General features: G+C 40.5%; 1 protein-coding gene across 3 annotated transcripts; it reads left to right on the top strand.

Annotated features, from left to right (window-relative positions):
* The first annotated feature begins 4879 nt into the window (after positions 1 to 4879).
* On the top strand, positions 4880 to 16846 carry pdgfbb (platelet-derived growth factor beta polypeptide b). 3 transcript variants are annotated; one of them, XM_044051270.1, is made up of 9 exons: positions 4880 to 5662; positions 10787 to 10883; positions 12224 to 12280; positions 13332 to 13525; positions 13629 to 13817; positions 13920 to 14697; positions 14806 to 14996; positions 15086 to 15103; positions 15208 to 16846. In XM_044051270.1, exons 1-7 carry the CDS (start codon positions 5582 to 5584, stop codon positions 14976 to 14978), a joined length of 1569 nt encoding a protein of 522 aa, XP_043907205.1. In that variant the 5' UTR covers positions 4880 to 5581; the 3' UTR covers positions 14979 to 14996; positions 15086 to 15103; positions 15208 to 16846. The 3 variants fall into 3 exon arrangements, with proteins under 3 accessions (XP_043907205.1, XP_043907204.1, XP_043907206.1); XM_044051269.1 differs by having other exon boundaries at positions 4881 to 5662; positions 15086 to 16846; XM_044051271.1 differs by lacking the exon at positions 4880 to 5662 and having other exon boundaries at positions 10861 to 10879; positions 15086 to 16846.
* The last annotated feature ends 5245 nt before the right edge of the window (positions 16847 to 22091 follow it).

Here is a 22091-nt window from a genome sequence, read left to right as displayed (position 1 = left end):
CCCTCCATATTATTCTCTACCCTTCAGGTAGCTCTCAGTCTCAAAAAGGTGGGTGACCCCTAGCTATACCCTAACCCTAACCCTAAAACCAGGTCTTGTGAGGAGCAGAACAAAATGTCCTCACTTTGCCAAAACAACGTTACTCCGTATGGTTTATAAAACTTTTGGTTTTCTGTAGAAAATGATGGATGGACATTACTCTGTGGGATTGTGGTGATGTGCCAGGTGTGTGTGTGTGTGTGTGTGTGTGAGAAAAATTCCGGTATTGTGTGTGATATGAATGCAGTTGCCAGTGGGAAAATCCCTACCTCTAGTCAAGAACCTGCCTGCTCCCCTCAACACCCTCCTCTTCCTCATCCCTCTCCTCCTTTTCCTTTTCTCCTTAGAAACCAAACACACACACACACACACATTCTGGGAGCCACAAGCAGAACATAAAGTGATAATAATAATAATAATAATAATAATAATAAAAAAAGGGTTTTGACAAGCAAAGACATAAAATCAACACAGATAGGAAAGTAATCATCCTCAAAATATTTGTTATATCATCATCTTTTATTAAAACTTGATTCCACTCTGTTGGTTTGGAGACAGATTAAACAATCTGTATTAAATCATTTTTTTTTACCTTTCACAGGTCTACACACGCCTCATATTCTCTTTGAACTTAAGTCATATTTCACATACAATACTATTTTTAACACGAATCCTTCTCAACTCACGATAGAAAATGTACTTTTACAAATCACTTTGACGTAAACGTAATGTATATATACGTGTGTGTATATATGTATGTGTATATCTATACATATGTGGTACCAGACCCATGTGAGCGTTATATGAACAGTATTGTGTTGCTATAAAAATGGTGAGAAAAAGGCAGCTAACAATGGAAGAGAGACAGACCATCATAAAACACTTAAAAGTGTAGCGTTTTACTGCAAAGAAAATCAAGGTGTCATTTAATTTGAGTTTCCTTCACCATCAAAAAGGCATATTTATATCTAGAGTATTTGAAGTTTGGACATCATCATTCATTCGTTCCACTTTCATCCCGAGTGTTTCCTTACTTCTGAATTATACCTAAGTCACAGTCGCTCCCCTGTAAGTGCCAGTGGCCTTGGCCAAACGTGCGAAAATGAAACGGTGTAAATATAGCTCCGTAGCTCATGTGCCGCTTCCTCCATTGACTCTTGTTAGAAAAACAATGGTATCCTATTATTCACTGGGCCATGATTGAAGTGGGAAGAAAGGATTTTTTACTCAGTGGAAGGACATTCTTCTTCTTCTCTGTACTTATTTGCTGTTTTGAAAACCTGTGTGAATGTGTCAAACATAGAAATCACATTCATTTAGAAATAACACTTTGGTTCTGTTTGCGTTCTTGTGTGTTTTCTATGATACAACGTGCTCTTTGCCCCTGTGATGTATTATTATTATTATTATTATTATTGTTGTGTCATTTAAGTCATGCTCTTTACTCTCTTTACTAATTTCGGGGCCAGGGTCGTGTGAGTTTGCACATGCAGAGTCACCATCATTGTTCAAAAATGTTCTCTAAACATGGCTGAGCGACAAAGGTCAGGAGTCTGAGAATAACTCCTGTGATATTTAGAAACACCTTTTGTCTCCTGATAGCCCGGCCGTTAATGATGCTGAGGTAATAAGAGGAGCCAGTTGACATGGTAACTATCCCCGTGACCTCTCCAGCAATAGTAGCCGCATTAAAGGCCTGTTATGCAAGAGGCCAAATTTGGCATAATGGGTTATTCACAAGTGATGACTTTGCTTAAAGCACTTTTTGTTAACCTTACCTCAAATAGTAAAAGTTTTTAAACATTTTAAACTTTTTGTAGTGAAAAGTGACATTAAGGTCAATTCATTCATGACTTCAGTCTTGATCGGGCACAGAAAACAAATGTCTTGCTCTTCATAAATGGTGCAATTGTTTGTTATATTTGTCCATAAGAATCAGATTTTGTGTTCATAGTTTCGGGCGCCTTAAAACTTTGAAATATATACCATGGTTTGTGTTGTGTGCTCGTAAACGGTCTTTCAGTATTCTGTGTATTTAGTAAGGTGGCTGGTGTGGTCTTCTGCTGCTTTAAACTTTGACGTGTTGTACTTTCAAAGCTGCATACCTTGGTTGCAAAGAATTATTATTTATTTAAGGGGCCGCACACATGCAAACAGGATTTTATTTGTATAAGACCTGCTATATTTCTGCACAACGCACCGTGCGCATGGCACAAAGTGGAGTGCAAAGTTTTGGAGTGCAAAGAGCGCGTTGGGTGCATGTGGACGTCGCGTGCCTGAACCCCACCAGTAGGTGGAGTATAAGCCCCGCTCTCCTAGCAGAAAAAAAAACATAAGAAATAACAAACAGAAGAAGTATACAAGTATACAAGGGTCCGTGCAATGTGACGTGCACGTGCTTGGATGTATACCACAGGCTTATCTTCTCTCTATCCACACAGAGCCGGTGTTTTGGGAGCAAATGCTGTTTTTTTGAAAATGTTCCCAGAGTATGAAAATCCCAAAGTCTCCCTGGTGTTTTTTGTTTGTACAACCAACACAAAAAACGATCATCTCTCTTGTGTTGGCGTTGGCTGACACCATCTTCATCGTCCTTGTTAGGAGAATTGTTTCATCTGTTTGCTTTATGATAACTTTTATTTGCCCTGCCATGATTCATTCTAGCTCTGTTTCTGTGATCATATACATTTTAATGTATATACTTGTGCACATGCTTTACGTGCATGCTCATTGTCTTCTTCTTCTTCTTCTCCGTTCTGGTGTGCCTGCACTGCAGCGCCACATACAGGCCTGCCATATGTACTAAAAACGAGGAAAAATATTGTTTAGGGAAAGTTTCTGTGTGGACAAGGCCTAAGTCAGGTCATTTTCCTCTGACCTCTGGCATCAACAAAACATTTTCACCCAGGGAACTGGAACTGCTGCTCACTAGATATTTCTCTTTTTGGACCATTCTCTGCAAAACCAAGAGAAGGCTGTGTGTGAAAATCTCAGTAAATCAGCAGTTTTTAAAATACTCTGAGCAGCTGGTCTGGCACCAACGTTCAGAATCACCTTTCTTCCTCATTCTGATGCTCAGATTGAACTAAATGCGCTGAGTTTCTGCTCTGTGATTGGCTGAGCACACAGTTGAACTGGTGTACCTAATAAAGTGGTTGGACAGTATGTTAGTATGTATATCAGTGCAGTAACATTTAGACATGTCCTGCATTCACAACCTTAACTAGATTACACAAATGTGTCATATATGACGTCACAAAAATAATAATATTAATGCATTATACATTTCCATATGAGAGCTACTTTAACGACTACATATAATGTTGTGTTAACTCAGAGATAAAGTGAAAATGTACTTCCCCTGCAGAAAAACACCATGAAAAAGCAGATGTCACCAAACATCTGCTTTTTTACTGACCTCAAATTTACTTTCTGGGCTCAATTCTGGTAGTTTGAGTCACACACACACACACACACACACACTTCTCACAGTGTTCCCATGCTCACCAAACATACATAGAGCAAGGACAAAGGTTCAGGTGTGGAGTGGGATTAACTAGAGAAACAGATTTCTCCGTATTCAGTGATCTTGAAACTGTTATTTTGTCACAAAAAAGCTGCAGTTTTAGTTTTAATAACTTATGTAAATCCCATTCTATTTTATTAATGGTTGTACTGTTTATTTCTCTGCATTGTTTTATATCTATCTTGTAATTAGTCACACCATGCATCCAGTGACATGTGAGGACAGACTAGGATCATACCATTATGTAAAAGAAGGACAGTCAGTGTAATGTAGTGGTACAGACCAGGTTCACACAGAGGAGGAGTGAAGAAATGAGTGAAAAACGAAAAAGGAGCAGCGTCTAGCTGCATTTCAAAGGTATTGGAGACTGCAAAGCTCGGTGCAGGGTTTAAAATATTAAAAATAGTAATAACAAATGCATAAAAATAAGGCTTTTAGGAAAACACTGATTAAAAAAACTGATTGCCAACACGAACCATTCATAATTGCTAATTTAGGCTAAAATAAAAGGCTGTGAGTGAGATTATTGTAAGAGAAGAGCCATTTGGAGCCGTCAAAAGAACCGAATCTTCATCACGACTTGTAATATTCTATTCTAGTTTATTGTTTTACATCATTTTAAACACACTTATAGGAGCCGAGGGAAACGTATTCTATCAATTTCAATATTCTTCTCCTGCACTTTCAAAGCATTACATGAATTATAATCAGCCCTGATCCTCCACCCAAAGATTACTGATCGTATCATCATATCAAAACATACTTCAATGCTTAATAAACCTCAGAACCAAGGGAGGCTGTGTCTCTTTGCTGCTCTGACTCCTAGACTCAGGAATTCTCTCCTCCTCTCCACTACATCTGTTAAACCCGTTTACTGTTTGTTTGTTAATAAACACACACACACACACAAACTAAAACGTACTTCTTAGGCTGGTTTTTATACACCCTTGATCATAATCTGTATGGATTATGTGCATACGATGTGCACAGGTTGTGTGTGTGTGTGTTTGCATTTAAACGTTTTTTGCGTTTTGAAAGCTTCATGTGTCACGTGACCTGTGTTCAAACGGTGTTGCGTGCAGTCAAGTTTGATCTTCTTACTTGGGTTAATGAAAGTAATGTTTAAATTAAGTGGGAAGAAAAGTATAGTAAGTACAAAATAAAGAGACTGTCAGCATGTGACTCACGCAGAGGAAATGTTGCTGCCTTTGTGCGCAGATTATCAGCGCCTGTTCTTCAGACAGGGGGCGAGAGAGGGAGAGAGAAGGAGAGAGAGAGAGAGTGCTGAGCAGAGCAACAGCACACTCTTGGAAATCTGCTCTCCCCCTCACCACCACCATCGTCACCGCGCGTCGCTGCGTAATCAGCCAGGTCCAGGACTCAGGCGCACCGAGCCACACAGCTCTCTGCGTATTGATAAGACTCCTTGGAAGAAGAGGAGCGCAGACTTCAGACCTGCTACACTTTTTCACACGCTCAGCCTGTGACTCGTCTTTTTTTTTTTTTTGACACATCACGGTTAAAAGACAAGTCAAGTAACTTACCGGGAGTTTTCTTTTAACACGGAACATCCTTGGAATATTTCAAAACTTTTCAAAACACTTTTTTTTTTTTAATATACTGCCACAGTCTCTTGGATAGTCTTGTTCTGTGAGGTCTTGACCTCATTTGCTTTGAAATGTAATTAAGTCGCTTGTTAATTCACTTTATCAGCACGATTTTTGCGCTTTTTGGCCGAAAACGCGCGCGTTTTGGGCACGAATGTGAACTTACCAGGAGACGGTGCGCATCACTTTTTTTTAAACAGATCACACACTGTGGCTGCTGACGGAGCGCGAGCGCATTCCTCTGCTTGTGCCTCGGACATCGCTGCAGAGAGACCACGGTGTGTGTGGACGGTGGCGCGTATACGCGCGCGCCAGTTCCGCAGAGCGAACCGCTGTCCCCACGCGCGCACTGCTGAGGAGAGAGAGACTCTCGCGCTTCCATAAATGCCCGGTCCGTCGAAGAGGCTCGATGCTGGGCAGCAAGATGAGCTCGTGGGTACAGCTGCTGCTCGTGCTGCTGGCGGCGTGTCTGCGGTTTGGCGTGGCCGAGGTGAGTTAGAGCACCAGTCACTGGGTCAACTACAGATATACACTAGTCACCATATAGTCCTGCAGTATAGGTCTATACACTAAACACATGTCAGAGACAAGATATAAGAATCATTTGTGCATATAAAGCTACATAAACCAATCAATCAATCAATTGTGTAGCACATTTCATAGAAGCCTCAAAGTCCTTTTCAAAACACACATACTAAAACGGAAAATAGCACTAGATCATAATAAAATAACAATAATTTACACCCTACAGTTTTATTTATGCACTTTAAATTTACTACACATTTATTATTCACTACACTCCTCATCCTTACGTTATGTACATACATGTATATTATTATTATTGTTGTTGTTATTGTTATAATAATATTATTATTATATGTATATTGTGTGTCTTGCTACTGCTGCACTATAATTTCCCAGTTTAGGATTAATAAAGTACATCTAATTTATTCTATTCTATTCATTTCTATATCATTATCATCTTTAAATCAGTTGATGATGTCGCAGCAACTATTTCCCAGGGACTGTATCATTTTCTTTTAATTACACTTTCCTTGTATTTTTTCTTTGACCTCAATTATAAGTAAATGTACAAGAATAACATGACAATCAAACCCTTGTCGTCTGGTAACTTTGGAGTTCTGCTGCACCTGCTTCAGTCGTCAGTCGTCAGTCTTTGCCTCACTGCCTCTCACATGAACCCCTTCACAAATATACTAACCGTCATTCCTGCCATTAACTGGCATTGTGAATGAATGAATGAATCAATGTCACATCCTCTGAGGTTTTCCTCTGTGCATGACGATGAGGATGATGATGGTGAGACTGCAGGAAAACAGAAGCTGTCACGATACAGACCCTTGTACAGCTGGATGCTTCATGCACGTGGTTTAAGGGATGCTGAAGCTGAAAGAGTATTACAGATGTTGCTGCTCTGGATGACGTGAATTACATTTTTCTTTTTAAAAAACTCTGTGAAATTAAACATTCAGTCGTGATGCAGGGTTGGTGGGCAACGTCTGATCGTTTGCTGATGTCAAACAGGAAGACCAAACTTAACCAAGGGTCTGGTCCAGGTCAAGTGAGGCTTGATGATAAGTGCTGGTGCAATTTTGTAAAAGAAAAAAAAGAACGACCCTGTTTCTGACCCTATAGCTTTTCTTTGCCAGTGTCAGAAACACAGATTCAGTTTGAATGGATGCAAAGATGGCGAATGGAGTGTGAGTGGTTCCTTCTATAGACTTCACACATCCTTGTTTTTACTGATAAGGTTCACAGATGTAGTTTCAGATTTGGTCCACAGAGGATCTGGGTGTTCACCTTTACATTCTTCCTCCCTCCATATTGAATCTGAGTTTCAGGCCTTGGCAGTTTATTGTCACAGTGAAACACTAGTGTTTCTTTCTCTCTTACACACACAGAAAAAATCAGAAGAGTTGCCCATTACATTGAGACATAAAGGATTCAGACTGTAAAGTTTACATACATTTAAACTGGGATTTAACCTGAGAATGCACTGGACGCCGTGACTGCTTCACATAAATGTATAGCTAAAAGCAAATCATAGCCTGTCTTTTCCGTTTGATGGCTTCTGTCGACGCCGCATATAAAAGAAAACTCCAACGTGACACACCAAGCGTGTCAGAGTGAGAGCGTTACAGAGGCTTTGAGGTAAACGACCAGGAATTCCCCCCCATGTCTACATTTAAACTTACAACCTGTAGCTACAATCAGGTCTCTTTTTTTTCTCATTATCGTAAGAGAATGCCTCAACACATTCACTCAGGGATAATTTAAAAGTATTTCCACGAATGAAAAGCCACGTTAACTCAGTAGTGGACCACCAGAGAAGAATATCTAGACATTAGCTCTGAGATAAACAAACCCCCTCATTATCTTGGGTTAACCGTCTTTTCTTCTCAGAAGTAAACTTATGACAAAGAGTTGATTAAAGTCGCATTTATTCACACATTCCTGTAGTGCACATATGTGGGTATAGTGTCAACGACGACATGTGCTGCTGCTGCTGCTGCTGCTGCTGCTGACCCACTAATTATGTACGATTAGCCCTTCTGTCTCCTCTCTGCTCACTGCATCTGCTGCCTGTACCTGGTTTTCCTCAACATGTCCAAAAAAAGCCTTCAGGGGGTGGAAGTCTGATTTAGGTGATCAATCCTGCACAAAGTGTCGTACGCCATAAGATTAAGATTGTTGTACAGTGTAGTGCTGTGCAATGATATATAATAAAGGACTTTAAATAGCAAAACTTCATTATATTTATTAATAGAATGTTTAGGTTGAGATGTAATGGACCTCAGTTTTGTGAAATGTTTTTTCTCTTTAACAAGTTTTTTTGAGCAAAATTCAATCTTTAATCTGACATTTATTCGGACTGAAAGATGAATCTTCTTCATATCGAGAGAGCTTTTTGAAACGACGCCAAATTGAAAAGGCTGCAATTGAATCTTTTACCATTTTTGATTTTTGTATGTCATATCAACAGTTCCCATTCTCGCTGGGGCTCCAATGATTATTCGATTAAGTGATCATTTATTTACGACTAATTGACGATTAAATGATTGATAAATGATTAAAAACAGTTTTCTGATTTTTCAGCTTCTTAAATATGAACATATTCGGCTTTCTTTGCTCAAGTATAACAAAGAAATAAATTAAAACTGAATACTTTTGGTTTTGGACAACACGAGACGTTCGAGAACATTTTTCAACATTGTACAGACCACACAAGTACTCGATTAATGGATGATTTTGAAAATAATTATTATTCGCAGCCCTAATCCTTGCATTTGTGTCGTATTAAATAGTAGTTAATATTTATCTGGTGTCATGTGACGATGCTCCATCTAGTTTTAAATCTGTGACCCAGTAAATGTTTTAAGTCATTCTGTCCGAGCCCTGTATCTGACATGGTTAGAGCGGTGAACTTTACACTGCGTGTCTTCTGAAGGACGTGATGCTGCAGAAAGTCTTAACATCATAATAAACATCACACAATTCCTAATCTAACCGTTAAAAACATACAAACTGAGACTCTCAAACTCTGTCCCGACTCTCAGCACGAGGAAATAATGGAATAATTAGTTTAAGTGGTATCATCTTCTGTCAAGAAGGATGACATTAGACAGCAGACGAGCGTCCCACCTTTGACATTTGTGTGAGTGGAGCTGAAACAATCAGTTGCTGTAACATTTATCAGCAAAAATCACAAAAAAATTGCGTTAATTATTAGTGTAGTTCTGATTTATGGGACACGTGTTATCCGGTAAATATTTTTTGGTGTCTTATTTAACGTGTCAAAAATCGTTCATGGTTCCACAAACATCATCGATGCGTGTTCACATTATTCCGTCTGTGCACTTGTGAATCTATTTACATCTCTTTTGTTTATCAGAGCCAACGTGTTTATTTAATATTTCCCGCGTAGACACAAATCGTCATGACAGCAGGCACCAGTGTGAACAAAGGCACACATCCTATAATTAACATCGGACACAATTCGCCAGGCAGCCAGGTTTGCTCCATTGGCGAATGGGGAGGAAATAATCACGATGACTCCTCAGGGGCATCGGCAGCTCTGCAGCAGCGATGTAAGTGGACGAGAGGAGGCATTTCCCTGCTGGATCATTTGACTCTGTGCAACAATGGGGGAAAGTCAGAGGCTTACAGTGTGGGCAGGGTGAGAATACATGCTCATGCTTGGATGGCTACTTCCTTTGGCCAAACCTTGCTTCCTGCCGGGATTCATTATATTCTTCACAACCTGAATGGAATTACACACGAGGCTGAACTCTACACTATAACAGAACGACAATCTTTATTTATTAAGAAGACAACTCATGTATTTCCACTGGCTGCTGTGCTCGGTCGAGATCGGCGTCGCTGGTTTGTCCCGCTGTGACGCGACAAAGCAAATGAGCCACACACTGATTCAATGTGAGGAAGTGTGTCGACCCACGTCTGATCCTTCTCCATTTCACCCACCCGTCTTTTATTCATCCATTATCCCTCCTCTCTTTTTCAGATGCACCTCTCTCCTCTCTCCTCTCGATATCACTCCTTCCCCCACTTCCTGACTCCTTCCTGACTCCTTTGACCCCTAAATGTTAGCAGATGAGAAGACAACGCCAATAGTCATTCACCCTGCTCTTAGTGACCATTGTGTGTCCGCCTTGGCTAATACTCCTGTGCCCCCAGCTTAATGCCGGGGGGTGGAGGTGGTGGTGGTGTCTGTTTAAACCCACATTCAGACCATACAAAGACAATGAGGAGCTGTTGGTTGTTGTTGTGGAAATATTGAATAAAATGCTCAAAAACATATCCTGGCGACACAATAAATCCAATGTCTTTAAATAAAAGTATATATATAAAAAAAAAGCTAATATAATTACCATTTTTTCCACACAGTGATATAATCCTTGATTTGAAACACAATGGGTGCACCATCTGTCGCTGAAAGGCTCAGTCAGCAGTTTGAATTTGAGTCATGGGAGTCAACAAACCCTCCGCTGCCTCGGAGAGGTTTATGCAATTAGATGTAGTCAATAATAGATAAATGTAGTTTGAGAGTTGTCAGTTTTTGGGTTTTAAAAGGAAGAAATACTGCTTTGTTTTACACTTTCTTCACCTGTTATGACTCAGTTAAGCATCTACACACTTAGAAACACTTAAAGACGTATTAACATTGTTTTAATTTATTCAAGGGATTAGATTAGATTAGATAGATAGTTTATTTCAAACAAACATGTTCAACACATTTGGATTTACATCTCGTCACCTTTGAAAAGGAGTAGGCAGTATAAATGCACATGTAACCACCTCATTCCTACAATATTACACACAACTCAATTATAGACTACTTTATCCCATCCCAAATATTTAAATATATACAGTATTTTATACTATGTTCTCAGTACAACACAGGAATACGTACATAAACACAACCATTTCCGTTACTGGTTGAAAAAAACTCTTAAATACTTCAATTCTAGCTCTTCAAGCTGTCAAAGTGTTTGTGTGTCGTCTTTTTTATGTAATAGATGGTACAAAGTAATGTATCCCTGTGTGTGTGTGTGTGTGTGTGTGTGTGTTTCAGGGGGACCCTCTGCCTGCAGCCCTGGTGGAGCTGGTTAGAAACAGCCCCATCTCCACCATTGAGGACCTTCAGCTGCTGCTGCTCTCTGACTCCGTAGGTAAAGATCAAAGCGCTCTACTTTCATTGTTACTTTACAATCTATAATTAGATTGAGAGTTTATTATGGACGCTAACACAGTTGCACTCTGTTCTGCTTCAGCAACACTCTTGTGCATGGATACCAAATCTGTGGTGGTTAGATCTGTTAGTTCTAGATCACAGAGAGTGATTTGGTGAATGTTGGTTTATGGCAGCAGAGACATAGATAGGATAGATAGATAGATAGATAGATCGATAAACCACACAAAATAACACACAAGGAAGTACTCACAGGAACGTATAATGTAATGGGAGTGAACAGAGTGAAGATAAGACTGTAATAAGGATTTAACTGTGATGTATGCCAATAGACTAACTTATTACACATCATGAAAATGTGAAAAAATAAAGAATTAAGGAAAAACATAGGTAACATAAGTATGAAAACTCAAAAAAGTTTCAGAAGTTAATTCTACTGCTTAAAAATCCCTGTTGTTCAGCAGTTTGATGGCATAAATGTGCCTTGGCCCCACCCACCCCTGCGCTGCTGGTGTATACACACAAATGCTCCCTCAGTCTGATAGTATTTCAGATGTAGATTGTTGTGGGATGTTTACATCAGGGAGGGATGAGTCTGAAGGTGTCTGAAGATGCACAAACACAGGCTCCTCCATCACACGAGTGAGTGAGTTACTGACAACTGAATATTCTGATTGATCACTGAACATGTTTACAGTTCAATTTCCTGCGGATTCAGACTCCATCTGTCTGCTGAAGACATGAAACACTCTCGACAGATGTGTCTGTGCGGAGAGAGAGAGAGAGAGAGAGAGAGAGAGATTACTATCAAGACGCTGATTATTAGTATTCAGTATTCAGAAGAACGTTATCCTTTATCGCTTCTGCAGAGTGCATGAAATTTATGAAATTCAACTGTAAACATGTTCAGTCGTCGATCACAGTAATCGCTTATCATTAACTCACTCACTCACTCCAAAGAACAAATGAACAAAGAACAACTGCAACAACAAACTTCCCTAAATGAACATTAACGTGATTAATATGATAACATCTGTGCAATACCCTGCCAGTTCTCTGCCACGCACAAGTAGTCGAACTGATTTGTCACATGCTTGTAATCAATCCTGCTTTAGATTATGACACAGAAATGTAATAAACTTACTAATTTATGAATAGATTTGTCCTTTTTTGTCCTGCATAGTGTTATAACTTGTGCTCTTGTTATATGTCCACACATGCAGAGGGGGCGCTAAAGGCCACAGAGTAAAAGATACAGCTACATAACGTCTCAATAATCAAACGTCAAATCCATTTTTATTTCCAATGGTCTTGTCTCAGATGAGGAGGACGGGACTTCTGCAGCCAATGGAGGTCACAGACTACCAAGGAGCCTTGGTGAGTTAAGCCCCCTTTCCTTCCTAACTTCCTTCACACAAAGTTGTAGTGTTGGCTTGAAGAATTCCTGGTTTTCCTTGTGAAAGTTCACACACTCCATCCTTCTCAGTATAGGGCAGCCGTGCTCGGAGTTGATTGATGTGACAGTAATGGTTTTAATGACGCTCTAAAACCCTCCCACTCTGTCATCCGTCAGCCTTCTTATTCTGCTGTTATAGTAAACCAGATGTTTAAATGGCGACACATCAGTCTACAACTGTCTTGTGTATTTGCAGGATTCCCTACGGTGACTGTGTTACATTAAATTATGACCAATATCTTCTAAAAGTCTCTGTATGTCAACTCTAATCTCACTAATGTCATAATCCTGCTGCGTGTTTCTTGTGTGCTACAGTTACTGAATAGTTATTTATTGTCGCTGTCTGTGCTCAGTTGTCTTCTGTGGTTAGCTGGAGACGACTGGTCTTGCTTGAGTTAAGTTGAAGACGTTAGATATTTTCAAATTGCAGAAGGTGCAATATTTGTACAAGCCAAAATACGTGTCAAAATATTGTTTTACATTCATTTTTGTCTTGATCTATACACATCTTATTCTACAGACTGAAGAAACATCTTTGTTTCCTCACATATCTGCACAGTCATCATTTGAAATGAAAATGAGAGTAATGATGTCAGAATGACCATTCCCTCTGATATCACAATTCTTGTCAAAAAAAATCACAATTAGATATTTATTCAAAATGATTCCGCTCTAATCATTACATACTTAAAGGTTCAGTGTCTATTATTGAATCCACTACCTATAAGTATGTTTGTGTCAGTGTATAATCGCTTTAAGATAAAAAAGTATTTGTTTTTTTGTAGCCTTAGAATAAACCAAGTGCCTTGTTTTTTGGGGGCTGTGATCTTAAGCCCGTGTTTCTACAGCAGCTCGACATCTACCTAATAGCACAGTCTGCATTGAACACTATACTCATTCAGATACTAACACTAACTGCTACTACTACAAGTACTTATACTCGTATTTCATTTTGACATTTTCATCCCTCAGATGCCCAGCCGGCCCAGCAGGCTCTGTGCAAAGTTCGTACAGAAGTGGTGGAAGTCACCAGGGCCATGTTGGATCGTAGCAACGCAAACTTCCTGTTATGGCCGCCTTGCGTGGAGGTGCAGCGCTGCTCTGGCTGCTGTAACACCAAGAGCCTGCAGTGTGTCCCGTTTGTCACGCACATCAGATACTTGCAGGTAAGCTACGCGCACCAAAAATATGCATGCCAGAGATGGAGCTCTGTGTTTGGTTACGCTGCAAAATGTTTTCCTCTGTGACTCTGTGACACGTCCTCTCCAGGTGATGAAGATTGAATACATAAATAAAAGACCCACTTATGCCAAAGCAGTGGTGTCAGTGGTGGACCATGTGGAGTGCCGATGTCAGCCTGCACCACGTCCTTCTGCACCGAAGAAGAAATCTTCACGCAGACAGCACAACCACCAGCATCGAAACCAGACACACAGCCAGGAACATGGTCATGGACAGGTACAGCGTGAACGCTAACACACATGCTAAATGTTTTTATTTTTAGTGTGTTGAGATAAAGTCATTCAACTGAACTGAGTTGTCGTTACTTTGCTGTAAAAGGTCAAGATGCACTCCAAGGATGAGCTCCATCAGTGGGATGAGCTGAAACACAACCAGAGGGCCCACTTGGAGGACCTCGTAGAGCAGCACTGGAGCCCCAGAGGAGACACCTTCAGTCAGGCCCGAGAAGGCTACACTCTGCCTGGGGAGGACATGTCTCGGTCTGGAGAGGCTTTTCTCTTTGCTCCACACTGGGCACAGAACTCCAGCACAGTCCACGGGAATGAAGGCCAGTCTGAGAGTCCAGACGACGTGGAGAGGAAGGACAGTTGGACCTCAGATGGCAACAAGACAGTTTCTTCTGTGGATAATGTTGTTGATGAGGTAAAGAACAAGTTGGTCCAGGGTGGGAATGATTTGCTGCTCAACCATACTGAGGGGAATGTTAATGAGGGAAACAGGAGTAGAGACAAAAGCTCACAGTCTGTTTCTGAGACCCCTCAAGTCAATTTCAGCCCCACAGAGGAAACCATTGATCTGAGAGTTAGGAACAGGTTCAGACCAACAAAAGAGCCAAATCCAGAGCCTCAAGAGCTGGCTAGACGGAGACAGAATGAGACTCCAGCACAAGAGAGGATATTACAGCTTGAGGAGTCAAAACTGGAGGAGGAGAAGAATGCGTTGTTGCGCCTCCATAAGAGCCTGGACCAGGAGAAGGAGATCGTGAAACAGCAGCAGATGAAACGAACAGAAGAGCAAAGGCAGAGAGACAAGGCCACAGATAGTCACCATTACCAGCATGGTAAACATCATCTGCAAACAACAACACAGAAACCAGGTAATGAACACTTTTATATTCAGATACAAACACTAAAACGAGGTGATTAAATAAAATGTGCTCGTTTACTCTTTAATGTCCTTTAACGTGTAAATTCTGCTCCCACAGAGACAACGACGTTGACGACAACGTCGACCACGACGACTTCAACGACCACAACACAGCGACCCTTGGCTCCAGCAGGCCCCAGACCCCCAGCTCGTCCAAACCACACAAAGAGAAAGATGAGGAAGAATCGCAAACGCATCAGCAAGGCGGCGATGAGAGCAATGCTAATGTAGAAAATACAATAAACCCAGGTGGGTTCACTGAACATGTAGGAAAATAGAAATTCTTAATTGTGCCATATGTGTTCTTTGAAGTGTGCCTTCTCATTTCCCCTCCCCAGGAACACTCTAGGAACTTGGTGAGTTGTGTTTGTGGCTAATCCGGTGGTGAAGCAGAGTGACTCTCTTCATACAAGTATTTATTCATTCATTCATTCATTCATTCATTCATTCATTCATTCAGTAACTTGCTCGCCCTGTGAGATCTCCTTAGTAACACTACTAATGACTGTCTGGTGAACCTGTAATTACACCGGGATGGAGTACATGGATGGTGAGGTGATGGAATATAAATGTAATGTGGACCTTTTTTTTCCTTCCGTAAAGAGAGAGAACACTTGCATGGACTGAAACTGCATCGCTGTAGAACTGTGGATATTTGTGCAATTTCAAAACTACTGGGAACCACGATATGACATCAAAAAGAGGGAAACCGTACTCGCATATGGACAAACAGAGTCTCTGTGGGGTTTAAATGGCAAAGTCTGCGACTGAAAAAAGACTCGATTTTGAGATACTGGCAGTTGGACTGGATATAAAATAAAAATGGACATAACTCTTCTGTGTCGTGACATAAACTGTTGTATTGTAATTGGATTGTCAAAAAGACAATCGTTCAATAGACTGCAATGACAAAATAATGCTGACTAAAACAAACCAAATATTTCCATGTGTGACTCAACTCTCAGTTATGACTATGGTGGGGAGATGAAGCCGTGTAGTTTCACTATACCAACGTCTGATATCATTTATTATCTCATTAAAAACAGTGATTGTCTATTTTTTACCCATATTTAAGTATATTTAACTCATTGCAAACACTGGAATTACACAGATGTAATTAGGGAGCAGAAGATTGTGGGGAAAGAAAGAGTAAGGTGCTTTCTGAACACGAGATGTCATGTTTTTTTTTACAACTGTTTCCCAACTGTGTGCTTATGTTTCTTATTTATTGTTTTCTCTACCATTACTGTGGATTAACTCTGTAGAAAAGGTGAAAACACGTTCACGTGTGACGATTGGCTGCATGGTTAAAAAGAATGAGGTGGAAATGTCCTTGTGTCAGGTTTGTATGCCTTGTGTGTGGTGCAATGTGGTGTCATGCATCTCAGTCCTCATGTCTGTCTCCCTCTGTCTCTCTTTGATAGAGAGACGTCTCTCTTTTAACAATACAGTGTTGCAGGAATGGTGTATTTTACTTTTTAGACCAACTCCAAAGTTAACATCAGCCTGGTTCCCTCAGTAAAGTGTCGATGATGTGTTTTCCACGGATTATTGCAGACAAACTATTGTATATATTTACCTTTCTAACTCACTTTAAGTAAAAACTCAATCTTATATAAGTAAACGTGTTTAAAACACAGATCTTATTTCAAACAGAAAAGCTGACTTCATAATGAGGGAACTGGAAGTGTAAAAACAAATCATTCCTGCAGCACTTTATAATGTTTAAATGGAGAAAAGGGGGAACAAAAACTGTGATTGTTGTAATAATGGACAACAACAAACATTTTTTGACATTTAATTTACAGGGAACAAAAAAAACAGATTTTGTATGTTTCCATTAGAAACAACAGACAGAAGAAGACTGGTGATGCCATTTACTATCCAAGATTCCATAATCAGTCATACTATTAACTTATTGAAAAGCCTTTTCTTGTATGTTCTTTGTGTCAGCTTGCAACTGTTACTGGTTTTTATGTGTTTTACTATGTGATCTGATGGATAAAAAGAATTGTTTGTGATAACTATGCCATCTAATGCTATTTTCATATGGCTATAAGAAGCTAGTGTTCTTAAATCTTCATTTGTTTGTGATTTTATATCTTTTCTTTTTGTTTTGTTTTTTACCAGTTTTCATATGGATTTTCTTCTAAAAAAAAAAATGATTTTACACAATGCGAGACAAAAACTAAACTTATTTGAAGACCAAATTCCATCATCCTAGGTTTCTGTGTGAACTCAGTGTAAAATACCAAAGTGCTTAATCACTGGAGTAAACTGGAAGCTCAGTTCAAGCTCAGAACTTTTCCCACATTGTTCAGCCAAATCCAAACCCATCACATTTTTAGCTGCACTTCACGTCAAAGTAGAAATTTACAATCTTGGTATAGCATATTTCAAACACCACTTACCCAAAGTTCTGAACGTTCTTAAAATACAAATAATATAAGCTTGTGCAATTTCTTTTACAGAAAAAAATAAACCTAAAAAAGCTAAACCTATTATTAAATTCAAATATTGCATAATAATCTCAAACTCAACGACATGACGTTCGCTGTTGTGTAGATTGGGGGCCACTACTCAAAGGCCCTTTTGAGGCACTTTTAGGATTCTATTTCTGTGAAGGATGCTATACAAATTAAATATATTATTGGTAATCTCATTATTATTATTATAGTCTTGATTGGATGACCGCAGTGATCTGGATGGAGTATGGACATACGATAGCTTGGTTAAATAAAGAGGTGCAAGCCCATTTACAATCTTAAAAACAAGTATGTGTGTTGACGTATGCACAACTGGATTGTGTCATGAGTACAAAACGCAATGGACAGATACATTATAATAGCAATGTCATAACAGCATCATATCACATTTTAGCCGTTAATTGCCGCAATTGTTGTAGGGCTTATTGCACAAGTGTAACCGAAGTAGTACTGGTTTGCAAATCTAAACAGTTAACTAAGGTGAAAACGGTTAAGTACAGTTTGGTTTGGTAGAGTACGGTATCGTTTGGAACGGTAAAGGGCTGCGGCTCCCGTTTCCGACTGAGAACAGTACCTTTACATGGCAGGCGGGGTGTGCGCTGTGCCCAGTGGCCACGTCAACAAGATACGCAGTGTGACGTTGTACTGGCGCGTGAACCACAACCTCGAAAGCGACACAGCAGACAACAGCACCATGGAAAAACAATGTAGGACATCCCGCAACTCGGTTTGTGGCCCTTTGTCTCAACAAGACGTCGGTATTTGTATGAGAATAGACTGCAGGTGTCTGTCGCTGGACACTTTTCTGTCGCCCAATCAGTCTAGCTCCACCCGTACCATTACTCTGGCACCCCAAGGTAAGGGTACCCAAAAATGGAATGGTTTTGGTACTATTCCTAATGGAACCTCGGTGGAAACACGGCTTTAGTACCATGAATATCTGTAACAAATTTCATGGCCATCCATACACACTGATTATCCTTAGAGGTTTGGGGAGTTGTGGCTAAAACAAACCTTGGCTCATAATGTCCTAGACATTTATAAGTCATGGACCATTCACATGAAGGTCCACGTAAGATCTCAGGCTGGAAACAAATGCTTTGGTCACACAAATGCTAACCTTTATTTGACGTTGCATAATGATCAGTTTGTTCCTTCTAGTTTATTCACTCGGCGTGTTCGACATGTTACACAGAGCATCTTCACCTCTGCAGAGACTTCGCATCAGCTCCTCGCGTTCCCTGCTTCACATACCGAGCGATGTCGTGCGGTTTATTTAGTCTGACGTAGACAGAAAAGCCATCCTGAGGTTTGATGTCCTGTTGGTGAACTCCAGCGCGCACACTCTGTGTGGTTTGTTCACATTTACCAACGAGACTCTTGGCTGCAAAATGTCCAACTCAGCATTGAGCTGCATCGCTGTGTCTGCTGAATAATCGAGTCAAGCAGTCTCCTGTCTAAATGGAATCAGACGAGGAATGGCTTTGAAGCGCGATAAATGCTTTTATCATCACATTTAAACCATCGTGTCGATGTGATTACGGTCTTAAAGCATTTTGAACTACTTTGTTTATTGTCTTTATAAAATTAGGTTTGATCTCATATTAATGTATCTCCCTAGCTTCACCGCCTCGTCCTTAACCCCCTTAAAACCCCCTGTAAGAATGACTTCCTGTAGCCCTACTGTCAATCTCACACGGACGTCCCACTTCTAAACAGCAGACCTTCTCCACATTCGGCGTCGAGGTGGGATCCCTGTTGGCTGACCGAGCCGTTCCCCACCCCCCATGGACTTCAAACAAAAACGGGGAGGCGTTGAGAGCGCCGAGGCTTGTTGACTGTGACAAACACACAGAAGCATGCTCGCACACATTGGAATACACAGAGGTCAGCCACCGTGACAGTGTGGGAGTGTCTCTGAGGGACCAGAGGCTGTGACCACAAACACAGGACGGTTCGGAGTTAAAGTGACCTTTAGAGTGACCTTTGCAGCAACACTGTATGTACCCTTACCAGCAAATCACCACTGGAACAATAAAATGACTCGGCACGTTCAGAGCTGATGAACAACCTGATAATAGACCCCGACCCAACTATTAGCATTAGGAGCTCCAATAGAACCCTGTTTATTTAACATTACTGGCATTAGCATGAAGAGACAGAGATATAATATGTAAGAATGATGAGAATAATGTAGTATATTTGGTTAAATAAAAGTGCAGTGTAATTACAATAGCCAGAGCATTTCCAACTCTCTTTAAGAGCTTCTCCACATGAAAACGAGTTTGAATTTTTTATCGGTTTGGTGTTTTGGGCACATGGAAGGAGCCCTGAAGTGCTATTTTTTAAAAACAGAGAAAATCTCAAAACGCCATCCCTGCCCTCTCATGTAGGCAACTAGTACACTAGAAAACAATGATGTCATAATCCCACGTCTCTCTTGCTCTCTTTTTTACAGCCTTTATTTTCTTTCCTCTGTCGTCCTGACTGTCTTCATTCTGTCTCTGTTTCTGTGATTGTATACATTGTAATGTATACTTCAAATAAAGCTTTATTTAAACAAAACTTTGGACACAGTGCACATGCGCTACGTCTTCTTCTCCGGGTTATGGCGTAGCAGTGTTACAGTGTTCTTGTGTGTGAAACCAGGCATTCAAACATACGGTGCGTCCATGCGGAGCAGGAGCAGCTTTAGTGTTACTTCAGTTACTCTAAGAGGGGATCAGGCTTCCACAGTTGCAGCCCTCTTCACTGTCGGATTTTTTAATGTCTTTTTTACACTCACCTGCATTTTAGACAACGTGAGTCTGCAGTTGTTGTTGTTGTTGTGCACTTGGTAGGTGAGATGTCATTGTCTCTGCACAAGTTTTTTTGTCTTTGATGTTTTTAAGTCTGTTTATTTATCCACTGCACACTTGAGTCAACACCGCAGTTTCAAGTCTTCTCCATCGATAAATAAACGGCAACAGGGACAGCCATAGGACATTAGTATGTAGTTATAACAGTAGAGGAAGGCAGCTGTATGAGAGACAAACCACAAAAGCAGAGTGACATTGAAGAGCAATGACCAAAAAGCATGTAATCATCCACACCGCCTTATAAGGCAAGTCTTTCACAAGTATCTGTGTTTCTCTACGGCTGGATTCCCTGATGTACAGTAGCGAGGAAACAGGAAGTCTTTGAACAGGAGGTTACACAAGCATCCGTGTAGCGCCACATACTCCCTACACCTTCCACTGCTTTTATTTTCCTGTTTTTATGTACGACAAAAGGACAGGGACATGCTGTACACAGACGACCACATGTCCACTCCGTTAGGATGCATACACTGTTTAATCTCCTCTTCCTTTTGCTTTTTCGTTACTCAGGATCACGTGAGTTTGCCTCCTCCAGATTGTCGTCTTCCTCTGGAGAACAGCAACTGCCTGACGGTGGCTTTGAGACTGAGGAATGTGACTTATTTTTGGAGTGGAACATCTGCACATCAAAAGCACACCACCTTCCCATCCACTTCCACGACCATGCTCAAGGCCCTAAGAGACCGGCACGTCAGCACCTTCACAGGCATCGTGACTCAGTGGCTTAGTGTCACACTGTGCCTCAGCCGCATCAGACAGGAAGCTGTACCTAGCGGTCGGCTGAAAACACAGGAAGTCAATATGAGCATGCCTGGAATTTCAGCATTCTGTTCTTGCCGAAGAAATGTGACAGATGTGTGAATCACTCCGCCACAATATGTTCATGATGCACATGTAAATGTTTCACAGTAATGTTACACCACAGCCTCACACATGCTTGCTCACACCACATACTGTGTATATTACACTCACACCTGCTTCAGGAAACTCACAGTGTACAGTTGTGTGAGGCTGGACAGATGTGCAGATCAACAGAGCAATAAATGACATAAAACTGAGAAAGTACAGTATGTGTGTGCACTTACACTATTTGTTACCTCTTTCAGACCTTTTCTGGCATAAACACTGACCTTGACATGACCAGTAGTCTTTGTGGAGACCAAAAACCTGGTCCCATTGAGGGCATTTCTGAGAAACTGGTTAAGTTTAGGGCTTACATTTGAATTGTGTGCTTGTCTTTGTTGTGTGTATCAATCTGAGATGTGTGTACACACATGGACAGCAATTACTTTTAACAAAAGACGATGAATAGACAGATGTAGTTTTTTAAGTCACATTTATTTAAACTGGACAGTCACAGATAGTCCACTACAATGTTGAGTTATTCAACACTGCAGTGGATGCTGTGCAGTTTCTGCTCTGCGAAAGTTACAAAGTTACAATCCTTTAGTACAGTGTTTTTCAAACTTTTTATACCACTTTTTATACCAGAAACACCTGAGAAAATACCTGAGCTCTCTCAGTAACACCATCATTGCTAACCTTAAAATACACTGGTGTAAATAGGTCGAGCAAAGTCAGCTACAGACTTTTCACGGGGGTCAGATTTATTCCCAATAAGATAATTCGCTCTCTCCTCCTCCTCCTCCTCCTCAAGTATACTTCACGCACTGGTACAGTGAAATTAGATTAGATTATAAATTAGATCATCCATTCACCTTGCATAAGCAGAGCTCTCTTTGAAAAAGAACACATGGCATTACTGTCATGTCATCCTTCTGCTGCTTATTTACATTACCATAAACCAGTCACTATCCTCCTGGGTCATGGATTGCAGTGATGGTGCGACTACAAGATAACGTAAGCACAAGACTGCATTAAGGTTGCACAGGATAAATGGCATCTTGCTGTTTCCACAAGACTTATGGCCAATGGCAAGCTTATACACACATTTATTTGTCATCTATAACTACTATAAAGTATGCTTCACGTGATGTAAC

The sequence above is a fragment of the Solea senegalensis genome, linkage group LG19 (assembly GCF_019176455.1).
Source record: "Solea senegalensis isolate Sse05_10M linkage group LG19, IFAPA_SoseM_1, whole genome shotgun sequence".
NCBI lineage: Eukaryota > Metazoa > Chordata > Actinopteri > Pleuronectiformes > Soleidae > Solea > Solea senegalensis.
The sequence above is the reverse complement of the archived record's forward strand: the minus strand, read 5'-3'. Positions and strand labels throughout refer to the sequence as shown.

Excerpts from the sequence above, each read along its gene's own strand:
- pdgfbb (XM_044051270.1), top strand. The coding sequence starts at position 5,582 with ATGCTGGGCAGCAAGATGAGCTCGTGGGTACAGCTGCTGCTCGTGCTG. Across the intron at positions 12,281-13,331 it reads CAGACTACCAAGGAGCCTTG|ATGCCCAGCCGGCCCAGCAG; the intron begins GTGAGTTAAGCC and ends TTCATCCCTCAG. Across the intron at positions 13,526-13,628 it reads CGCACATCAGATACTTGCAG|GTGATGAAGATTGAATACAT; the intron begins GTAAGCTACGCG and ends CGTCCTCTCCAG.